Here is a 21,970-nt window from a genome sequence, read left to right as displayed (position 1 = left end):
TGCAAGCTGAACGGCGCCTCTCGTCTCTACTCAGCTAATAGCCTAAACCGCCCACTTTCACTACATACACAAAACAAATGAAAAGCTATACAGATACAAAAGGAAGGAAGTGGGCTGTGGTGTGTTAAGCTCAGGAATTAACAAAGATATTATTTTTATATGCTCATAACAGAACAGATAAGCAAAGCTATTGTTTCTGTGCTGCTTCTACTGCAAATCGTATTTTCGAAATGCAATTCCGTTTCCAACTGGATGCTAGGGACACAAGAAGAAAGTCCCTAGTTGGAACCAAAGTTCCTCTAGCCCTCTTCGCCATCTTCCATGACTGATGAGCAGATTTGTACAAATATATGCCTTTTTCTGCTTGCTAATATTTACATTTGAAAATTTAGGCTAGTTTCATAGTGTGGTGCTGCACATCCTGTAAAAACAGGAAAAGTTGCATCATGCATTAGGAGTGATAAAATACATGATAAGTATGCTTCTGTAACACAACATGCATCCCACTGCTAATGTAGCAATGTGAACGTCCCTTTACATCAGTGGTTCCCAACCCATGTGTCACGGCAGCTTCGGGTATGTGTCGCAGTGTCAGCTCTCGGAGGAAAGCAGCGCAGTGGAGGAAGAGCTGTGGGCATCTCACCCCCTTCCCTCACCTTAGAGTACTCTCCCTCCCTCGCTCTCTCCTCCGGAGCTAACTGCGGTCAGGCGTTTGCAGTGGGCGGGACTTACCTTCCGTGTCGCTCCAAGCGCCGGAAGTTCTGGTGCCGCAGCCGCTGCTCTAGTCTGGATCAGACCAGAGTAGTGGCAAATCATCCCGCGCCTGCGACGACACCAGACGGAGACACGGAAGGTAAGTTCCGCCCCTCTGCCAGCCACCGCACTTCGTTCCGGAGGAGCGCGAGGGAGAGCACCCTGAGGTGCCGCTCTCCTTCCCTCGCTCTCTCCTCCTGGGGGGGGGGGGGGCACCTGGCTACCTATACTGGGCACATATACCCCTGACTACATGTACTGGGCACATATACCCCTGGCTACATATACTGGGCACATATACCCCTGGCTACATATACTGGGCACATATACCCCTGGCTACATATACTAAGCACATATACCTCTGGCTACATATACTGGGCACATATACCCCTGGCTACATATACTGGGCACATATGCCTCTGGCTACATATACTGGGCACATATACTTCTGGCTACATATACTGGGCACATATACCCTTGACTACATATGCTGGGCACATATACACCTGGCTACATATACTAAGCACATATACCTCTGGCTACATATACTGGGCACATATGCCCCTGGCTACATATACTGGGCACATATATCCCTGGCTACATATACTGGGGATAACTAGCTGTTTGTCATTATGTGCATTTACTGGTGAAAAGCTGTCTCTTATCATGTGCATTTACTGGTGAAAAGCTCTCTTATTATGTGCATTTACTGGTGAAAAGATGTCTCTTATGTGCATTTACTGGTGAAAAGAGGTCTCTTATCATGTGCATTTACTGGTGAAAAGCTCTCTTATTATGTGCATTTACTGGTGAAAAGAGGTCTCTTATGTGCATTTACTGGTGAAAAGAGGTCTCTTATTATGTGCATTTACTGGTGAAAGGCTGTCTCTTAAGTACATTTACCGGTGATAAGCTGTCTCTTATGTGCATTTACTGGTGAAAAGCTGTCTCTTATTATGTGCATTTACTGGTGAAAAGAAGTCTCTTATGTGCATTTACTGGTGAAAAGAAGTCTCTTATGTGCATTTACTGGTGAAAAGAAGTCTCTTATGTGCATTTACTGGGGAAACGCTGTCTCTCATTACGTGCATTTACTGGTGAAAGGCTGTCTGTCATTACCTGCATTTACTGGTGAAACGCTGTCTCTTATGTGCAAAAAAATGCCAGAGCAAAACACTAGCAAAATCGGTAGCATTTTGTGATCAGCAAGTGTAAATGGGCCCTAATACTCACTCGTGCTGCACAGCGCCGGCGATAGCTGAGGTAGGGGGTAGTACCTCTATATTGGGGGCACCTAAACCTAGCTATATTTATAATACCAATCGCCTGGCAGTCCTGCTGATCTATCTGGCTGCAGTAGTGTCTAAATAACTCCAGAAACAAGCATGCAGCTAATCTTGTCAGATTTAACAATAATGTCGGAAACACCATGCTTGTTCAGGGTCTATAGCTAAGGATCAGCAGGACAGCCAGGCAACTGGTATTACTTAAAGGAAACCTTAAGGCTGGTTTCACAGTAGGACGTTGCGTTTTAGGGGACGTTATGGTCGCATAACGTGCCCCTAACGCAACGCCTGGTGCTCTCTGATGTGGACGTCAGAGTGAGCCGCGTTGTGCAGCTCACTCTGGCGTCCGTGATGCGTACTCTTGGACGCATGCGGCATCACGTGGTCCCGCCCGGCCAATCGCTGCACAGAGAGGCTGCTCCAGGAAGTAAACACTGCACGTCACTGAGTGCAGTGAATATTAATTAGCCATGTGCCTAGCCGCTCTCCGCTCCTCCCCAACATTACTGAGCATGTGCAAGCAGTCTAATGCGGCTCTGCCGCTTATAAAGTACTGCATGCAGTACGTTGTCTAATGGCGCAGCGTTACTAAGTAACGCAACGCGGGCACTGTGAACAGCCCATTGATTTTTCATTGCTGTGCGGTGGGGTGCGTTACAGGCTGCTCTAACGTGCGCCTGTAACGTCCCACTGTGAAACCAGCCTAAGTGAAAAAAATAAATTGCCCATTTACTTACCTGGGGCTTCTTCCAGCCCCCTGAAACCTTCCTGGTCCCTCGCTGGACATCAGAGGGCTGGAAGAAGCCTAGGTTACGAAAGTGTTGCCAAGGTAATGCAAGTTGTACCATGCCTTACCTTGGCAAACACTTACATGAATTAGGCAATGCAGGTAGCGCAACACACGCTACTTTGTCATCACTAGTAATAGTAAAATTGCCTGCATTACCTGCCCACGGCAATCTTACCGTTGCTTCGTGAATCAGAGCCAAGATTCTGTAAGAGCACTAGAGATGGCCAGTGACATGCAAATAATTTCAGTTGATAGTTGATTTGCATAAAACTTAAAAGAAAAACACATGAAAAACACATACAAAACGCTTAAAAACACATCTGCGGTAAAAAAAAAAAAAAGATAACGCACAAAAAACGCACACATTAACATAAAACGTGACATAAAAGGCAGACTTTCACATGATGTTATGTGTGCATCTAGCCTTATACGACATGCATTCCCAAGCTGCATTACATGCAAGCCGGAAGTATTAGCATCTTATTGACCAAGAGCACAGCACTGAGGGACTGCTGCACCGATATTTGGCCACTACAGGGGGGTTCTCTGTCGAGAATCTACAAACATACTTGCTTGTAAGGGTGAGTACACAGCTAAGCATGCATAAATCACAGTCTTTTTTCTTTTTGTGTTGTACTGCCATTGCATTTTTGTTCCTGTTTTCTGCGTGCAATTTTTATTTTGGAAAATATTTAAATGGCAGCAAATTGCAATGAATTATTCACGATCGTGGCATGTGGGAACTAGGTGCATGCAGTTTTTTTAACGTTAAGCAGACACATAAATAAGAACAAACATAGGCAGAACTTTCAAGCGCAGTGCTCTGTGTTTCCAGACCAGGATGGATGAACAGAGGACGAGACACAATTAGTGTAGGTACCGTAGCACATAGGTAGCCACTTCTTTGGTTAGCAAAGGAAGAATAGCCTTCGCTGTATCCAAAAGAAAGCCCAGCTAAGGTTTCTTCCTTTGCTAACTAAAAACATTCGGCATGGCTCAGGAAGGAACTTATGAGGTCCTTCTACTCTGCCATGATTGAGTCTGTCCTCAGTTCATCCATCTTACTTGCTGGTGGCTTTATGTGGCTGCAGGGGTGAATTTTTCCTGAAGCGTGCCTTCCCCAGCCTGGCAGGCTATGCAGAGTGGGTGGCAGGGAACTTTTATAGTTACCTGTTCGGATGGCTGGATCGCTTCTTCTCTACTCCACTAAGGTGGCGATGTTAACCCAACATATGACATATGATTGGGATCCAGGAGACCATGCCAGCGTTACAGCGACACCCAGTGGTGCAAGTGGGGTGATGGAAGTCACCCCTCTTCCACCACCAGGTGGTGCTGTAACACTGACACAGTCTCCTGGACATCATGTGATCAGATGTGATTGTGACCCAGGAGACCTGTTGGTAGTTTAGAATGCCAGTGGAGGAAGAGAAGAAGAACAGGTAACTATGACCGCGCCCTGCCACCGGCTTATTTGGCTGCACTAGGCTGTCAACTGAGATTTGCCAGCAAAGGTTTACATTGCACAGCAGTCTTCAAATGAAAATGAAAAATTTTGTATAAAGCTGCTAATGAGTTAATTGTGCTCATGAGGTTGCATGTGTCTTTTGGGTGGTTCTTTACTGCAATAAACGTGTACGCTTAAATTGGGCAGCGGAGAGAACTAGAATATCAGTAAATTACTGATGTTCTACTATGAATCAGTGAGTAATTCCGTAATCGTTATTGATATTTTACTATGGCCAAACCTAGCCTTACTCTCAAGAGCACCCTTTCTCCATGCCTAGCCCTAACCAAGCCCAACTATAAGGACTTCCCAACTGTAAGGACATCCAACCCCAGGAGATGCCCAACTGCAAGGACTTCCTACCCCAGGAGATGCCCATCCCTAAGGACTCCACCCCTGCCGATGCCTAACCCTAATGACTCCTCCCCTGCCGATGCCTAATGCTGGGATTACACAATGAGTTTTTTCAGCAGATTTACAGGCCGATCGATTTCCATTCACTTCTATGAAAAAAATCAATCAGAAAAACGATCTAAATCAGATCGGACCTGTCGGAAATTATCTAGCAAGCCATGGATTGGTGTTGTAGATTGGGCATATGGATTTCTTTAAATTCCTTACAAAATCCTAGAGGTTGTGGTTCACTTGAAACCACCTGTAAAGCAAAATTCATCCATGCCTTTTACTCATGAAGGCTAATTTAGCATGAAACAGCTATGGCTTTGTAAAATGAATAGGCAATAGGCACAATGTAAACCAAAGGTTCTGGGTGTATGTTTGGCTATTCAGGAACATAAAGGAATGATTTGCATGTTCACTCACTGAGCAGAAGTGATGCATCATGGGAGGTACTTCATGCTCACATAAAAGTTGAATAATTGCAAATATTTTCTATTATGACATGGCAAATTTTATATTTTTTAATGAAACAGAAAAAAAATTCAATGTACATTATGGTGGCCCACAAACAGCTGTACGGCTGCAAAATAGTACAACAAAATAAGATGTATTTATGTGAAAAATCCCAAGAAGCCATTTTCATTCTCATCAAAATGAAGATTTAATTTGCTTCTTTATCTTTCTTCTCTCAATAAGTTGTCCGCTCCCTCTTGGCATGACTGTTATTCATCTTCTCTTGATTGCCTCGTGCTTCTTTTCTCTGCTGCGATTTAGAATTTTGGGGTGTGCATTTTCCCATAAAACCTAGGTGTTTTCTTATTGGAACATAAGACAGAGCTTTTTCCCAATCTCCTGTGTCCTTTAGAGTCATCATTATTGAAATCATTTGGTCTAGGGTGAGATTCTTGCCACCCATATCCCATTTCAGGAAGTTATCCAGTGGGAGTCGTGCAGTGGCTAATTGTAGCCGCTTTGCATGTCCTAGAGACACGCCTGTCTTTTGACATTTATCTACAAACGCCCCAATGATGTAAATTTTATCATGATCAAATTCCTTCAACACATTTGGAGAATCAGATGTCAAGTAAACAAGTCGATCACGGGGAAAGATATCAACGTGAGATTTTTCAGTTGAGGTGACTAAGAGGTTGTCCCAAGCTTGCTTGTAACGGTTCACCAGTTCTTTGTGAGATCGGCCATTAGGTTCTAAGTTGCAGAAATGGACGTGAAAAGGTTCGTCAGACTTTCTGTTAAACCCTTCACATATCATAAGTTGACTTACTGTGTTCTCCATTTCTTTTTGTGACATATAGCCATCATATGCCATATCAAATATTAAAGGCTGCCCATGTATCATTGCTTGAGCAGCTCGCCACCCTTGGAAACAAGCCACACTTGTAGTATAAAATTTTAAGAGATATGTGCTTATTCTTTCAGGCTTGTCTTTCTCCATTTCACTCTTTAATTTTAGTTTCTCAAGTTTCTTACGTTCCATACTTTTCTTTCTGTTTTCCTTTAAAAAAAGTTCCTTCAAGTATTTTACTCTGGAATTTTTGGAAGACAGTGTTAGAAGTACTTGTAATTGCTCTGCAGTTACGGAGTCCGGTACAGGTTTTCCTGCAAGTCTCCACATTTCCACTAGCTTCTGCATACTTTCTATGGAACTCTCCCCTTGTACCTCCGCTTCCTTCTCATCAGTAGTGATTTTTGTTCCACTTCTAAGAATATTTTTCCAGGAATCTAGGTTTAATGTTTCAGGTTTGTCCTGGTTCCACCAATAGTGGGTTAGTGTCAGCATTCTACATTGTGAGAGCTGCTGAGTTACTTTAAATGGTGTTGGTTTACTTCTTGACTGTCTTAGAAGTATGGGGAATGGAAGAAACTTCACAGTTTGCAATACTGAATTTAGGAAGGCCATCTTCCAGAATTTCCCTAGGGCTGTAAAAACAAGGAAATATATTTTACTTCTTAGCCAATATACATATTTTTGTGATTTTTGCTATCAGCATTCTCTGCAGAGCAGTTACTAAGAAACATATCTTTTCAAATGAACGCTACTGTGGCAGTTGCAGGGAGAGTGTCAGTGGACATAATCTGCTTATGAAGGAAAAACGTTTTTTGCCATTTAGGAAGGGGTTCTTTACAGTAAGAGATGTTAAAATGTGGGATTTTTTTTTTACAATAGAAAATGTGGGATACCTAACCACAGGAAGTACCGTATTTTCTGCAGTATAAGACCCTTTGCAATATAAAACCCACCTAGGTTTAGAGGGCAAAAAAATTTGATATAATAAACCTGGTGTGTCCATGTTCCAGGAGCTTCTTGTAGATGTTCTCCCCCAATTGGTGTCCCCCATGTGTCACCTTCTGTCCCCAGTGTGATCCCCTTCTGTTCCCGTGTGTCTTCTATCCCCAGTGCGTCCCTGGCTCCCGTGTGCCCACTCTGTCCTCATGTCTCCGCTTCCCCCTCCCCATGTCTCCGGCTCCCTTGAATAAGTAGAAGTGTAGCGGCAACTGTGTTACCTAACCCAGCAGCTCCCATGGGGATCTGAGACCTCGCCAGTCACGTGCGGCTCGCCCTAGTGATGACTTCTGCTGATGACGTGATCAGCAGAAACCGTCACTTGGGGGAGCTGCGCTGGACAAGAAAGGTCTAATATACCCGTGGGAGCTGCTGGATTAGGTAAGACAGCTGCCGCTACACGTATACAGGGAAAACAGGAGACACGGGAAGGGGGGGGGGCAGACACACACAGACACACACACACACACACACGGGACAAAGCAGACACACTAGTGACAGAAGGGGGGCGGGGACAATGCAGGGAGTCCCTGACATGGCAGCAGTTTGTATCGGCAGGCGTTCGTAAGTCAGGGATACCCTGCATTTACCGTATAAGAAGCATGGACTTTATCTCCCAATTTTGGGGGGAAAAAAGCTGCGTCTTACACGATGTCAAATACAGTAGCCATGACAAATTTTACAGCTGCATTTAAAAAAGGTTTGGATGCTTTCCTTGCATTGAAAGACATCCACCAGTATAATTACTAGTTAATTCCCAGCAGAGTTGATACAGGGATTTTATCTGACTGCCACCTCGAGCCAGGACACTTTTCCCTTTAAAGAGACACTGAAGTCTCGTAAAAAACATCTTTTTATTTAAAAAAATGTGTTTAACATGATTGTTCTAACTAAACTGCCGCATCCCTGAGGCTGTAATCTATCTAAATCCCCCCTAACTTCCCCCTCCCTCTCCCCTGCAAAATCCACGACTTTCTTGGTCGTGGATTTTGCTGCCCTCTGCACTTCCGTGTGAGGCAGAGATATAATCCGCAGCTCTGCCTCTACATGCGTCTCTCAGCGCATATCTGCGCCTCTCCCCTGCCCCTCTCAGTGAAGGAAGACTGAGAGGGGCGGGGGAGAGGAGGCGATCCATTCTGACAGACACGCTGAGAGAAAGAGCTGCGGCTCTTAGCTCTGCCTCTCACGGAAGCGCTGCCCAGATTGCCCCCAGGGAGTTAGTGGGGATTTAGATAGATTACAGCGGCGAGGATGCGGCGGTTTAGTTAGGACAATCATGTTAAACATGCGGTAACAGCACACTATAGCGGGTGTCAACACGTATCCTTAGGAAGAGCTTTTCAAAATCACTAGCGCTTTAAAAGCTCTTGTAGTGTGAACAAGCCCTAAAGGTTAACTGGCTGAAGCCTTGTAAGGGTTTTTTTTTGCCCTCCGCTGGATCAACTGGTGTGAGTCCTAGTTCACAGTGCTCAGTTGCATCCTACCTAATAAAACACAAGTGTCTCTGCGTCCCATATCCCTGTGTGAGTTTTTATTGTGTGCATGTGCAGGGAGGGACACAGAGACACTGAGGAGAGCTGAGGGAATGACGTGGCGGGTGGCCAGGAGGGGCGGGCGGGCGTGTGTGCAGGCGGATTAGTGGTGACAGACCTAGCCCGTTTCTAAACATTTCTGGCATGACAGCTCAATACCCATAAAATTCTATATGGGCCTGTTCATAGTACTACATTGTAATGGGTCGTGTTATTCTAACGTGTTGCATGCAGGCTTTGCATTAAAATCTATGGCCAGTCTCCATTGCAGTTCACACACATTTTAACGTGTGCGTAAAGGAACTGACCACTGTGAACCCAGCCTACACTTAATCAGCTGGTATGCGTTAGGCCTTGTTTCCATCTGTGCGCTTCTATCCGCTTCTTATCAGCACATCAATGTTAGAGATTTATACGTTACTGAAAAGCAGACAGATGGAAACAAGGCCTAGTGTGCGTTAGTATGCGTTGGTATGCGTTTTTTCCATTACAGTGCATTGGGAAGAAGATTTCAGTTAAAACACGTTAAGTGTGAACTGTGCCATTGGAAAACATAGGCATTAGTTTGAAAATCAGTTTTCTTTCAGTTATAAGGGCCCTTTTACACTTAGGCCCCGTTCACACTTGCGGTTTAGTAAAAACCGCACCGGATGTCCGGACCGCACCGTATCCGGACCGGACCTGATCCGTACGGTTCCTATCCGGATCCGGTCCGTTTGCATCCGGTTTCCGTGCGGTGTGAACACGGTTGCGGTCCGGATCCGGTTTCTTAAGGAGATACACATCCTGTAAATACCTGGGGTCTGGGAGGTCAGCAGAAGGGTCTGGGGTCATTGTTGGAGACAAGTGGACGTGTGGAGACCATCCGTGGATACAGAGACTGCAGTTGGGACCATGGATCCAGGCATTTTTTACTCGTAAACCTGGGAATTCTCTCCTTCCTGTTGTTCGCCTCCTTGTCAGACATATCAGACATGTTGCTGCCAAAAAGAGCTCCAGCATGAAATCGCTGCTGCCCCACTCTTTGAACGCTGGGCCCATGTGGTCCCCATCCAAAATGCATAGGAAGTGGGGTAGAACGTCCGGTTTTTGTAGCCAGTGTGTTGTGCGCTCTCCGGCTCTCATTGCTTTGTATTGGCCGGATGGTGCAGTCCGGCTCCGCCCCGGATACGGCTGCCGGAGGAGCCGGACCAAAAAATAGCGCATGTTGGAACGGACGCCGGAGTCCGGATCCGGCCCGGCTCCGGTCCGGCAGAACGGACGCATGTGAACGGACGCATAGGCTTTCATTGCTATGCCGTGCGTCCGTTCAGTCCGTTCTGCAAGCGGTCCGGCTCCGGCACGGCGATTCCGGATGGCCACCGCTAATGTGAACCGGGCCTTAATCAGTTGCTCTCAGTTATAACTGAAAGAAAACTGATTTTCAAAGTAATGTCCATGTTTTCCTATGGCACCTTTCACACTTGATGCACTGCTATGGAAAAAACGCATACTAATGCACACCAACTAAAATGGGCCCTAAGAGCAACTGATTAAGTGTAAACAGGGCCTAAGGGTCGCAGGAGAGAACGTTACCTAATGTTTACTTATTCATTTTTATATTTTTTTCTGATTGTACTTGATAGACAAATGTCTTTTTTAACCAACCTCAGCCCTCTGCAATGCACCAGCCCTCAGGAATGCCTTTTTGAAATCACCCCTATTTTGTAAATATAAGTTAAATAAAAGAACATAGAAATGAATCTAGAGGGGGATTATCTAATTTATTTCATTCAGAAAACAGACATACAGGAATCAGGGTTGAAGAATAAAAAAAAACTATATGGTCCACGTCCCAGTGGTTTCTGAACAACCATTACATAATTAAATCACGTATAAGTTTTTAGCCTTTAGCCTGCTTTGCCACACTGATTAAAGTAGATGCATTTTTAGAGTTTGGTAAAGTGAAGTCATCTGACAACTGGTGCAGTAGCGCTAAGGTCAGTCTCCTCTGCTATTATCATGCAGCAGGAAAGACTAGGAAAGGCGGACTGCTTAGTAATCTCCGATGTCCCCGAGACTAATAATCTGCACATAAATATGTGTGACCTCGGAGAAGCGTATCACTCACCCTGGCCTGCACGCCACATCGGTCTCGGTGCAACGCATGGAGCTGCCTGAGCCCTGAGTGTGTTTTTCCGCTTCCTGGGTCACAGTTCCTGTGGGCAGACTGATGCTGCTGACAGCCCAGCAACCATTGTAGACTGGGGAGCTGTGCCAGTAGTTATAAGGCTATATAAATGCATTAGCTGTGTAATATGTACATCCCTCCGTTTCCTGGCGCTGGTATTTAGATTGCAATAACAGAAGAGGCACCATGAGTTTTCTCCTGCCCAAACTAAGCAGTAAAAAACAGGTGGACCAAGCTATTAAAAGCACAGCAGAGGTAGTCTTGGTTCTGCGGTTTGGAAGAGATGAGGATTTAGTTTGCTTGCAGCTTGATGACATTGTAAGTTTGCACCATATTTTCACGCAACGTTTGTTATGGTTACTTGCTGTTCCATTCACTTTAAACTTTTTTGTGTGTGTTTCCAGCTTTCAAAGACATCACATGATCTAAGTAAAATGGCAGCTATTTACCTTGTTGATGTGGATAGTGTACCTGTGTACCGCCAGTACTTTGATATCACTTATATCCCATCTACTGTCTTTTTCTTCAATGGTCAACATATGAAAGTGGACTATGGGTAAGAAAGTTTTTCCTCCTCTATTTATTTCGTTAAAGACCGTACTAAACACAAAATGCTATTTTTGAAGCAATGGCTGTCTTGTTGCAGGCAGGCAGGCCCATTTAGTGCAATGCTATTGAATACTTCAAGCTATGTTTATTTGGTGTCAGCTATGAACCTGCCATTCAATGGGCATATAATTCGTGGTACTAGATTCATGTACCATTTGTAACTTAAATCTCCACTGTAACTAATACATTTCACATAGCCACAGCCAAATTTCAGCGCAAGGTGAAGTTGAAAGACTGCTCACCCTGTGCCTGCTGAAAGTCTGGGGTGAAGAGGAGGGACACAGTTCCTTGAAAACTCTTGAGTTTACATCAATCATCCATCAGATTCGATCAGAGAGAGTATTACACAAAAAGACACCAGCTATGGCCTCAATGAACCGCACCACATCAGACATGAATCATATAGAAAAAAGTTACATCCTTTATTTATCAATCCACAAACAATTAAAACATACTTAAAAACAGGTGGGGAATAGCGTGTAAACCCAGATTGTCGGAGAACCGGCAGGAATTTGAAGTGCTAATATTGTGTGTGACACACCACTAAGGGTGTGAACCATAATTGGTGACACACTGATGTAATGAGTGAACGTTGGAGCTGCAAAATACACAGCATAAATAGCAAAACAAGGGACCAAAGTGCAAAGTGCATACAGCAATGTATAATTAAACAACAATCATGAAAAAACACACATAAAACCACTGAGGTGATCACTGTATAACTGGATGTAATACAGTGGAATAACAAACAACAACTGATCAATATCAAACCAATGTTCAGATAGAGTGAAGGAGAAATCCCCTGAAAATGTAAGGCAAGTAAAGAGTAGTGATAGACATGTTAGTGAAACATGTACCCAATAAAGTGAAGAAACCTACCAGTAATGAAGTAGCTCCACGGGTCCCCCACCGCTGCTATCGCGATTCGCCACGTTATGTGGCTTTCTTTTGGTCGATCTGCCCATACATGGGCTCATGTATAGGCACTTTAACCACCCTGGCGTTCTATTAAGATCGCCAGGGCGGCTGCGGGAGGGTTTTTTTTAAATAAAAAAAAAACTATTTCATGCAGCCAACTGAAAGTTGGCTGCATGAAAGCCCACTAGATGGCGCTCCGGAGGCGTTCTTCCGATCGCCTCCGGCAGCCAGAAGTAACACGGAAGGCCGCAATGAGCAGCCTTCCGTGTTTGGCTTCTCCTGTCGCCATGGCGACGAGCGGAGTGACGTCATGGACGTCAGCCGACGTCCTGACGTCAGCCGCCTCCGATCCAGCCCTTAGCGCTGGCCGGAACTATTTGTTCCGGCTGCGCAGGGCTCAGGCGGCTGGGGGGACCCTCTTTCGCCACTGCTCGCGGCGGATCGCCGCAGAGCGGCGGCGATCGGGCAGCACACGCGGCTGGCAAAGTGCCGGCTGCGTGTGCTGCTCTTTATTTGAGCAAAATCGGCCCAGCAGGGCCTGAGCGGCAGCCATCGGCGGTGATGGACGAGCTGAGCTCGTCCATACCGACAACTGTAACGAGTGGGGTATGGAGGCTGCCATATTTATTTCCTTTCAAACAATACCAGTTGCCTGGTAACCCTGCTGATCCTCTGCCTCTAATACTTTAGACATAGTCCCTGAACAAGCATGCAGTATATCAGGTGTTTCTGATGTTCTTGTCAGATCTGACAAGATTATCTGCATGTTTATTACTGGTGTGATTCAGACACTTCTGCAGCCAAATAGACCAGCAGGACTGCCAGACAACTGGGCCCATATGCATTCCACTTTTTCACCTGAATTTTCTCCTAGGTGATGTTTTAAAACTTGTCAATAAAACGCATTTTAAACCACCAGCAAGCAAAAAAAAAAAAAAAAATGTTGATAGTACTTTTTACCTACTTTTTGATACTTTATCATTGCAAAGTGCTAAAAAGTTATTTTAATTCGAAGATGAAAAATTATCTCCTAAGAGAGAACTCAGGAGAAAAAGTGAATTGCATATGGGCCCTGGTGTTGTTTAAAGGGAACCAGAGAGGAACGGTAATAAAAAAATAGAACAAGCTTTTATACATACCTGGGGCTTCTTCCAGCCCCCATAAGCCTGGATCGATCCCACGCCGCCATCCTCCACTTCCTGTATCGGCGGTGCCGGGTCCCGTCACTTCCGGCGGACGCGGCCAATTGTCCGCATCACAGGGGCTCCCTCCATACCCTCAGTAGGCAGCCTCATGCGTACGTATATGGTGGGAGCCCCGTGTGATGCGGACAATTCGCGGAAATTTACGGGACCCGGTACCGGCGGATCCAGGCAGCAGAGGACAGCGGCGTGGGAGCGATCCAGGTGTATGGGGCTGGAGGAAGCCCCAGGTATGTATAAAAGCTTCCCCCCCAACGTCTCTGGTTCCCTTTTAAAAGGTAAGAACTATGCCATTCCCTTTGTTACAGTTGTCCTTTAAAGGGATACTGTAGGGGGGTCTGGGGAAAATGAGCTGAACTTACCCGGGGCTTCTAATGGTCCCCCGCAGACATCCTGTGTTGGCGCAGCCACTCCCCAATGCTCCGGCTCCGCCTACGGTTCACTTCTGGAATTTCTGACTTTAAAGTCAGAAAACCACTGCGCCTGCGTTGCCATGTCCTCGCTCCCGCTGATGTCACCAGGAGTGTACTGCGCAGACACAGACCATACTGGGCCTGCGCTGTGCGCTCTTGATGACATCAGCGGGATCGAGGACACGGCAACGCAGGCGCAGTGGTTTTCTGACTTTAAAGTCAGAAATTCCGGAAGTGAACCCGGAGGCGGGGCCGGAGCATCGGTGAGCGGCTGCGCGGGCACGGGATGTCTGTGGGGGACCATTAGAAGCCCCGGGTAAGTTCAGCTCATTTTCCCCAGACCCCCCTACAGTATCCCTTTAAAGCAGTAGTGTTAGCCATACTATGCCAGGTAAAAAAAAAATGACCACATATAGAAGTAGATAAATATCTACTTATCTACTTACATAACACATGTATTGTACTGTCCACGTTTTGATTTCAGTGAACGTTATATAGTAAATGAATAGAATTCTGTTCCTGGTGGGGGCCATGTCTTTTGCCCACAGTTTAGGCTAAATCCTGATGTCATTTCTGCCCTTTACTTTTTTTCTTTTCTCCTCCAATCGCTGAGTCATCTCACCTTGCTTGTAAACACAAGTGAGCAGGGGATCGTGTTTCAGCTAAGCAGGGAAATAAAGGGAAGAGGAGGAATATATTATAGATAAAAAGAACCACCAGCATGCAACTGTTTGGCACTGACTACTGAAGGGCCAGTGCTCCTTAAGTATGTGATAACGCCATATCATAACAGCAGAAAAGGTTTTGAATGCAGGATTAGCATCTTTATCACTTAATACATTCAGACCAGTTGCTGTTGAAATTTGATTTTTATGGTGACACTCCAGCAGCCAGTCTCTATCAGTGGTCATTGGTGACAGTGCAGTTACAGTCTGTGTACACTAGGGCCCTTTTCCACTAGCAATCGCAATCACAAATCACAAACGCCAGCGATTGTGATTTTTCATTAATTCTGTTATGCGATTGCGATTTTCATTGCATTGCATTATCATTGTAAAAATCGCTCCAGCAAGCGATTGCGATTTGCGATTAGCGATTTTCAAATCGAATCACTGTAGTGGAAAATACTTCTCGTGATTGCTATGATAAAGTAACAACCCTAGCGATTTAAAAATCACTAGCGATTTGCGATTTTGCGATTCAGCAATCACAATCGCTCTAGTGGAAAAGGGCCCTCACATACACACTCTCTTTCATTCACTCACTCCCACACCTCTCCAGTTCTCAGTACTTGTATGAAACTCTGCATTTCTTTGTTGCTCTAAAAGATTATTTACAACATAAAAGGTACTACCAGAAAAAAACACTGGTAGCAGAACAGCATTTAAACAGTTGCACAGCAATTTCTTCTTTAGTGAGAAGTTTAGCGTCATTGCCGAACTTGAGGAAGTGATTACAATAGTCGTAGTAAGAAAAGAAAACCAGATAATGTGAACACTGGTAGCAAGTGTCTCTGCTGAATACAAGCCGAAAGTGTACACAAGAGAAGACACATTCTCACTGGATACATTGTCATATATAAATACAGTAGCTATGCAATAAATTACAATGGGAGCTTTCAGTGCAGATAAACTGTACTTAAAGGAAAACTTAAGTCAAATAAAAAAAATGACATTTACTCACCTGGGGCATCCCTCAGCACCCCGAAGCTGGATGGTGCCCTCGCAGCCCCGCTCCGATCGTCCTGTCCCCGCCGGCGGCTACTTCCGGTTCGGCGACAGCCGCCGACAGGCTGGGAACGCGGCTGATTTTCCGCGTTCCCAGCCGCTGCTATCACCCTCTATGCTGCTATAGCGTATATATAGACGCTATAGCAGCATAGAGGGTGATAGCAGCGGCTGGGAACGCGGAAAATCAGCCACGTTCCCAGCCTGTCGGCGGCTGTCGCCGAACCGGAAGTAGCCGCCGGCGGGGACAGGACGATCGGAGCGGTGCTGCGAGGGCACCATCCAGCTTCGGGGTGCTGAGGGATGCCCCAGGTGAGTAAATGTCATTTTTTTTTTTTTGACTTAAGTTTTCCTTTAAAGAAAACCTATACTGAAAATTAAAAGTCAAAATAAACATACACAAGTCATACTTGCCTCCCGTGCAGTCTACTCCTCAATCTATTCTTCCTCTCCTGCGTCCTGTTTGTCCACTGTGATCAATAGAATTCTCCGTCCTCCATTTTGAAAATGGCTATTACCCATAACAGCTTCCAGGTCAGCACACTGTTAAACTGTAACATCGCCCACTTGAGCCATAGGGAAACATGGACACATCAGTTCTCCTCTCAGCTGTAACTGACAGCAACTGATATATAACTGGCAGCAACTGTATATTTCAGTTCTGACAAAATGTTGTCAGAACTGGAAGGGATCACTGTAAGAAGAAAATGGTGAGCTTCTGAGAGGAACTGATGGCAAGGTAACTATGTAATGTGCATTTGAAGTTACCTCATGTGTATATTTTACATAATTTTACTCAGTACAGGTTCTCTTTAAAGAAAACCTGAACTGAACATTAAAAGTCAAAATAAGCATACACAAGTCATACTTACCTTCCATGTAGTCTATTCCTCAGTGTCTTTCTCCTTGTCCGCGTCCTGTTTGTTTACTGTGATCAAGGGAATTTTCTGTCCTCCATTTTGAAAATGGCCATTACCCATAACAGCTTTCTGGTCAGCACACAGTTAAAACTGTAACATCGCCCACTTGAGCCATAGGGAAACATGGACATTACCGGGTACATCAGTTTTCCTCTCAGCTATAACTGACAGCAACTGATATTTTACTGACAGCAACTGATATATTTCAGATCTGACAAAATATTGTCAGAACTGGAAGGGATTATTGCCAGAAGAAAATGGTGAGCTTCTAAAAGGAACTGATGGCAAGGTAACTATGTAATGTTCATTTGAAGTTACCTCGTGTGTTTATTTTAAATAATTTTACTCAGTACAGGTTCTCTTTAAAGGAAAACTTAAGTCAAATATAAAAAATGATTTTCACTCACCCGGGGCATCCCTCAGCCCCCCGAAGCTGGATGGTGCCCTCGTAGCCCCGCTCCGATCGTCCTGTCTCCGCCGGCGGCTACTTCCGGGTTCGGCGACAGCCGCCGATAGGCTGGGAACGCGGCTGATTTTCCGCGTTCCCAGCCGCTATATTACCCTCTATGCTGCTATAGCGTATAACATATACGCTATAGCAGCATAGAGGGTGATTTAGCAGCTGGGAACGCGGAAAATCAGCCGCGTTCCCAGCCTATCGGTGGCTGTCGCCGAACCCAGAAGTAGCCGCTGGCGGGGACAGGACGATCAGAGCGGGGCTGCGAGGGCACCATCCAGCTTCGGGGGGCTGAGGGATGCCCCGGGTGAGTGAAAATCATTTTTTATATTTGACTTAAAGAAAACCTGTACTGAAAATAAAAGTCAAAATAAGCATACACAAGTCATACTTACCTTCCATGTAGTCTACTTCTCAGTGTCTTTCTCCTGTCCTGCGTCCTATTTGTTCACTATGATCAAGGGAATTTTCCGTCCTCTATTTTGAAAATAGCCATTACCCATAACAGCTTTCTGGTCAGCACACAGTTAAACTGTAACATCGCCCACTTGAGCCATAGGGAAACATGGACTATCCCTGGTACATCAGTTTTCCTCTCAGCTGTAACTGACAGCAACTGATATTTTACTGACAGCAACTGATATATTTCAGATCTGACAAAATATTGTCAGAACTGGAAGGGATTATTGTCAGAAGAAAATGGTGAGCTTCTGAGAGGAACTGGTGGCAAGGTAACTATGTAATGTTCATTTGAAGTTACCTAATGTGTTTATTTTAAATATTTTTACTCAGTACAGGTTCTCTTTAAGTTTTCCTTTAAAGAGAACCTGTACTGAGTAAAATATTTTAAAATATACACATGAGGTAACTTCAAATGAACATTACAGAGTTACCTTGCCATCAGTTCCTCTCAGAAGCTCACCATTTTCTTCTGACAATAATCCCATCCAGTTCTGACAATATTTTGTCAGATCTGAAATATATCAGTTGCCGTCAGTAAAATATCAGTTGCTGTCAGTTATAGCTGAGAGGAAAACGGATGTACCAGGTAATGTCCAGGTTTCCCTATGGCTCAAGTGGGCGATGTTACAGTTTAACTGTGTGCTGACCAGAAAGCTGTTATGGGGTAATGGCTATTTTCAAAATAGAGGACGGAAAATTCCCTTGATCACAGTGAACAAATAGGACGCGGGACAGGAGAAAGACACTGAGGAGTAGACTACATGGAAGGTAAGTATGACTTGTGTATGCTTATTTTCACTTTTATTTTCAGTACAGGTTTTCTTTAAGGAACTTGTAATTTGTAAAAAGACAATAATACGTGTGCACAAAAGCAAATGTGATATCTGTACGAGTAATAAGAAAAGTAGAACGTGTTTTACTGACTGTTATGTCGTTGTTTAATCCTGCTTTAAACAAACAACCAGTTGTCATTCCGTAACCACCCTGGCGTTCTATTAAGATCGCCAGGGAGGCTGTGGGAGGGTTTTTTTTTAATAAAAAAAAAAACTATTTCATGCAGCCAACTGAAAGTTGGCTGCATGAAAGCCCACTAGAGGGCGCTCCGGAGGCGTTCTTCCGATCGCCTCCGGCGCCCAGAATAAACAAAGAAGGCCGCAATGAGCAGCCTTCCTTGTTTTGCTTACATCGTCGCCATAGCGACGAGCGGAGTGACGTCATGGACGTCAGCCGACGTCCTGACGTCAGCCGCCTCCGATCCAGCCCTTAGCGCTGGCCGGAACTTTTTGTTCCGACTACGCTGGGCTCAGGCGGCTGGGGGGACCCTCTTTTGCCGCTACTCGCGGCGGATCGCCGCAAAGCGGCGGCGATCAGGCAGCACACGCGGCTGGCAAAGTGCCGGCTGCGTGTGCTGCTTTTTATTTGAGCCAAATCGGCCCAGCAGGGCCTGAGCGGCAGGCTCCGGCGGTACTGGACGAGCTGAGCTCGTCCAGACCGCTCAGCAGGTTAATACTGGGGCAAGGGTAATTTGCACAGGGAAAGAAAAGTGGTCTTATTTCCCTGTTTTAAGATAATCCACCAGCACATGCACAGAAATGTAATGTAATGCCCTGCATGGTGAATGAATATTCTTAAAAAATTATGCAGACAGCTGGCTGCCAAGGTAGTATGATGCTTGGTGAGAAAGAGGAAACCGTTCATATGTGCACATTTTTGTGTTATTTCAGTGGAACTAACCACTGCCTCTAATGTGCAGAGAGCTGTGTAGTCCACTGTTTTCTCCACACATGGTAGAAGTATTCCAAGTATGTATTGAGCCAAAATATGACTGCATATAGTCCTTTAGCTTACTAATTTAGGCCTTGTGTCAGTGGATAAAGAGCAAAAGTTCTACCTGCTTGTTTCTGAGGAAAGGGCCACAGCAGAGTGGGTTAATTTACTGGGATGTCCTCCTTTTTCTGCTGCACTACACCCTCCTGATACTTCCTACTTCACAGTTGGAATTTTTGCTGTGAAACAAGAAGTGTCAGGAGTATTGGCGCAGCTGCAAAAGGCAGACATCCAGGTAAATTAACCTGCTCTGCTGTCGCCCTCTCCTCAGACACAAGCAGGTAAAGTTTTGCTTGCAAAACTGTACTTGTTCCCCCCTATCGGTGGATACAGTATAAGGCCTGGAACCCACTAGAAAGCGCAATCGCTAGCAATTTGTGATGGCGTTTTGCAAGTGATTTTGGGAGCGATTTCCCTGCTCCTATACAATTTATTATAATGGAAACGCTCCCAAAATGCTGCATGTCCTGCGATTTCCCTACGCAATCGCTCTAGTAGAATCTGTCCCATCTATTTACATTGGCAGAGCTTTTAGTGGAATTGCTAGCAATACAAAGCGCTCCCAAAATACTCTAGTGGGTTCCAGTCCTAAGATATTCATATACACTGCCAATGCATGTTAATTGGTGTGCTAAATGGTTACAGGGAATAAAAGCAAATATGTCTATTCCTCACACAAGGACTAATATTGTCCATATGGATTTTATAACCAATTAAGGTGACCATACATCAGGTGACTTTGCGGCCGACCGACATCCAATCTGATTATTATAATCAAATTGGATGAAAATTGTTGCTGCCAAGTGCTTGCCCGGGACAGAAATTGGTTGCTTTAGCTATCGCGCAAGCTGTACGATGTCGGGCCGAAGTTGCTTGGTCAGGTGCGCGGCAGTACGGCGGCAATTTCCGGAACAAGCGACGAGACTATGAAACCCCTGCCGCAATGTATATCCATACACGCTACTGGCGCATAGCGTCTGACATCAGATGCTATGCGCCATGAGCATGTACGGAAAACCGCCTGGAGGTTACGGGACACCGCACGGAGACTGCAACAGGACAGGTAATGTATAAATGCACACGGCAGATCGCTGAAAACCAGTCTTATCACCCGAACGATAGTCTGTACACACGCTGGATTTGACGTGCGAATGACGGAACGTTCAAACGACGGGTCGTTCGCAAAAATCTGACGTGTGTATGGGCCTTTACAGTAATTTGAGGAAAACTGTGGACTGATTGATTTAGAATTCTGAAGACTTCTATCTAGAGATGCACTATAGATCATTATCATTATACTGAACAACTACTTTTTACAGATCACCGGACCATACAAAGTTTGTAGGAAGTTTCAAGACAAAGCAGGACTTTATTGACCTTGTGGAAGTGATCTACAGGGGAGCAATGCGAGGAAAGCTCATTGTGAAAAGTCCAATTGACCCTGCCAACGTTCCAAAATATGATCTTCTCTATCAAGGAGTTTAAGGGAATTTGATATGTTCAGAAAAAACATTGTGTTCTGCTGATTTGGTTCAGTACAGAGAGGTGTATCACTGACTTCTGCTAGGAGGTCAGAATGGTTGAATTAAAGGACGATCCTCAATGTAATTTTCTACTAAAGAGAAGGAATTTCTGTGACACGTTATATGTCATTAGGGATGGTCAGTCAGATTCAGATAATTCTGTTGAAGCGGGATTATGCAAATGTATTCCGCTTTAAATTGGATTTATTAAATCCCACCAAGGTAAGGCTTGATTGGTCCATTTTTAAGCTACATAAATGCACATACAAAATTTGCATAGTTCTGTATCAGCTCAAAATTATGTGCATTTCCTTGACCATTCCTTTCAGTAATAATGTAAACAGATCTAATGTCATCAGCACAGGTTATATGAAAATGAGCTAGCCTAAAGCCTGGTACACACTTTCATTTGATTGACCAATTTTACCACCTACATGTAGTATGAGGGTTTACCTACACATTCTTCATAGTATTCACAATCTGGTGACCCTCATACTACATGGAGGTGGTAAAATTGGTCAGGGATTGGCCAATAATAATTGAAAGTGTGTACCAGGCTTTATTCCATGTGTACAGTTTGTAAGTAGATTTGCAAGGTATTTAGGGCTCATTTCCACAGGCAGTTAAACTGTGTGCTCAGCAAGCAGTTACCAGGTGGCAGTGAGCAGTTGTGAGTTTGAAAGGCTTTGCACTGCCCATCAACTGCTCGTGGAAAAGGGGCTTTAATGATGCCATTTTCAAGCTGCATATATGTGCATACAAAATTTGCATAATGCTGCATCAACTCAGAATGCTTGTAAAGGTGGCCATACATTATAGATTTGCAGCAGATTCGACAATCAGATTTCTGACAGATGCCTGTCAAGTCCAATCTGACAGGAATCTATCTGATGTGTGCCACAAACTAGGAACAGATTTCCAATAGATTTCAGAATAAAATGTATTGGAACTCGATCTAAATACATCATTGGACCATTAGATACAATGCAACTCTATGAGCCATTGATCTGCTGCCAGCAGCAGATCGACCTAGATCTTCCATCCTGTCAGATCAAATCGATTGAAATCGGCCTCAATTCGATGGAATGTGGAATTTGGTAGAATCGATTTCTGATCGATCGATTCACTCGCTCTGTCCAGGCGGAAAATTTCGCTCGATCGCCGGTGGGTCGG

At 44.8% G+C, this 21,970-nt stretch overlaps 2 protein-coding genes across 3 annotated transcripts; one reads left to right on the top strand and one right to left on the bottom strand.

Moving 5' to 3' along the window:
- Positions 1 to 13: 13 nt before the first annotated feature.
- Positions 14 to 21,025, top strand: TXNL4B (thioredoxin like 4B). 2 transcript variants are annotated; one of them, XM_068268443.1, is made up of 3 exons: positions 14 to 119; positions 11,144 to 11,295; positions 20,594 to 21,025. In XM_068268443.1, exons 1-3 carry the CDS (start codon positions 78 to 80, stop codon positions 20,757 to 20,759), a joined length of 360 nt encoding a protein of 119 aa, XP_068124544.1. In that variant the 5' UTR covers positions 14 to 77; the 3' UTR covers positions 20,760 to 21,025. The 2 variants fall into 2 exon arrangements, with proteins under 2 accessions (XP_068124544.1, XP_068124543.1); XM_068268442.1 differs by lacking the exon at positions 14 to 119 and adding an exon at positions 10,719 to 11,057.
- On the bottom strand, positions 5,224 to 10,771 carry TRMT10C (tRNA methyltransferase 10C, mitochondrial RNase P subunit). The gene is made up of 2 exons (XM_068268439.1): positions 10,680 to 10,771; positions 5,224 to 6,673 (listed from the first exon to the last, which is right to left on the bottom strand). The coding sequence occupies exons 1-2, from the start codon at positions 10,696 to 10,698 to the stop codon at positions 5,424 to 5,426; spliced, it is 1,269 nt and encodes a 422-aa protein (XP_068124540.1). The 5' UTR covers positions 10,699 to 10,771; the 3' UTR covers positions 5,224 to 5,423.
- Positions 21,026 to 21,970: the final 945 nt, after the last annotated feature.

This window comes from Hyperolius riggenbachi, chromosome 2 (genome assembly GCF_040937935.1).
Source record: "Hyperolius riggenbachi isolate aHypRig1 chromosome 2, aHypRig1.pri, whole genome shotgun sequence".
Taxonomy (NCBI): domain Eukaryota; kingdom Metazoa; phylum Chordata; class Amphibia; order Anura; family Hyperoliidae; genus Hyperolius; species Hyperolius riggenbachi.
The sequence above is the reverse complement of the archived record's forward strand: the minus strand, read 5'-3'. Positions and strand labels throughout refer to the sequence as shown.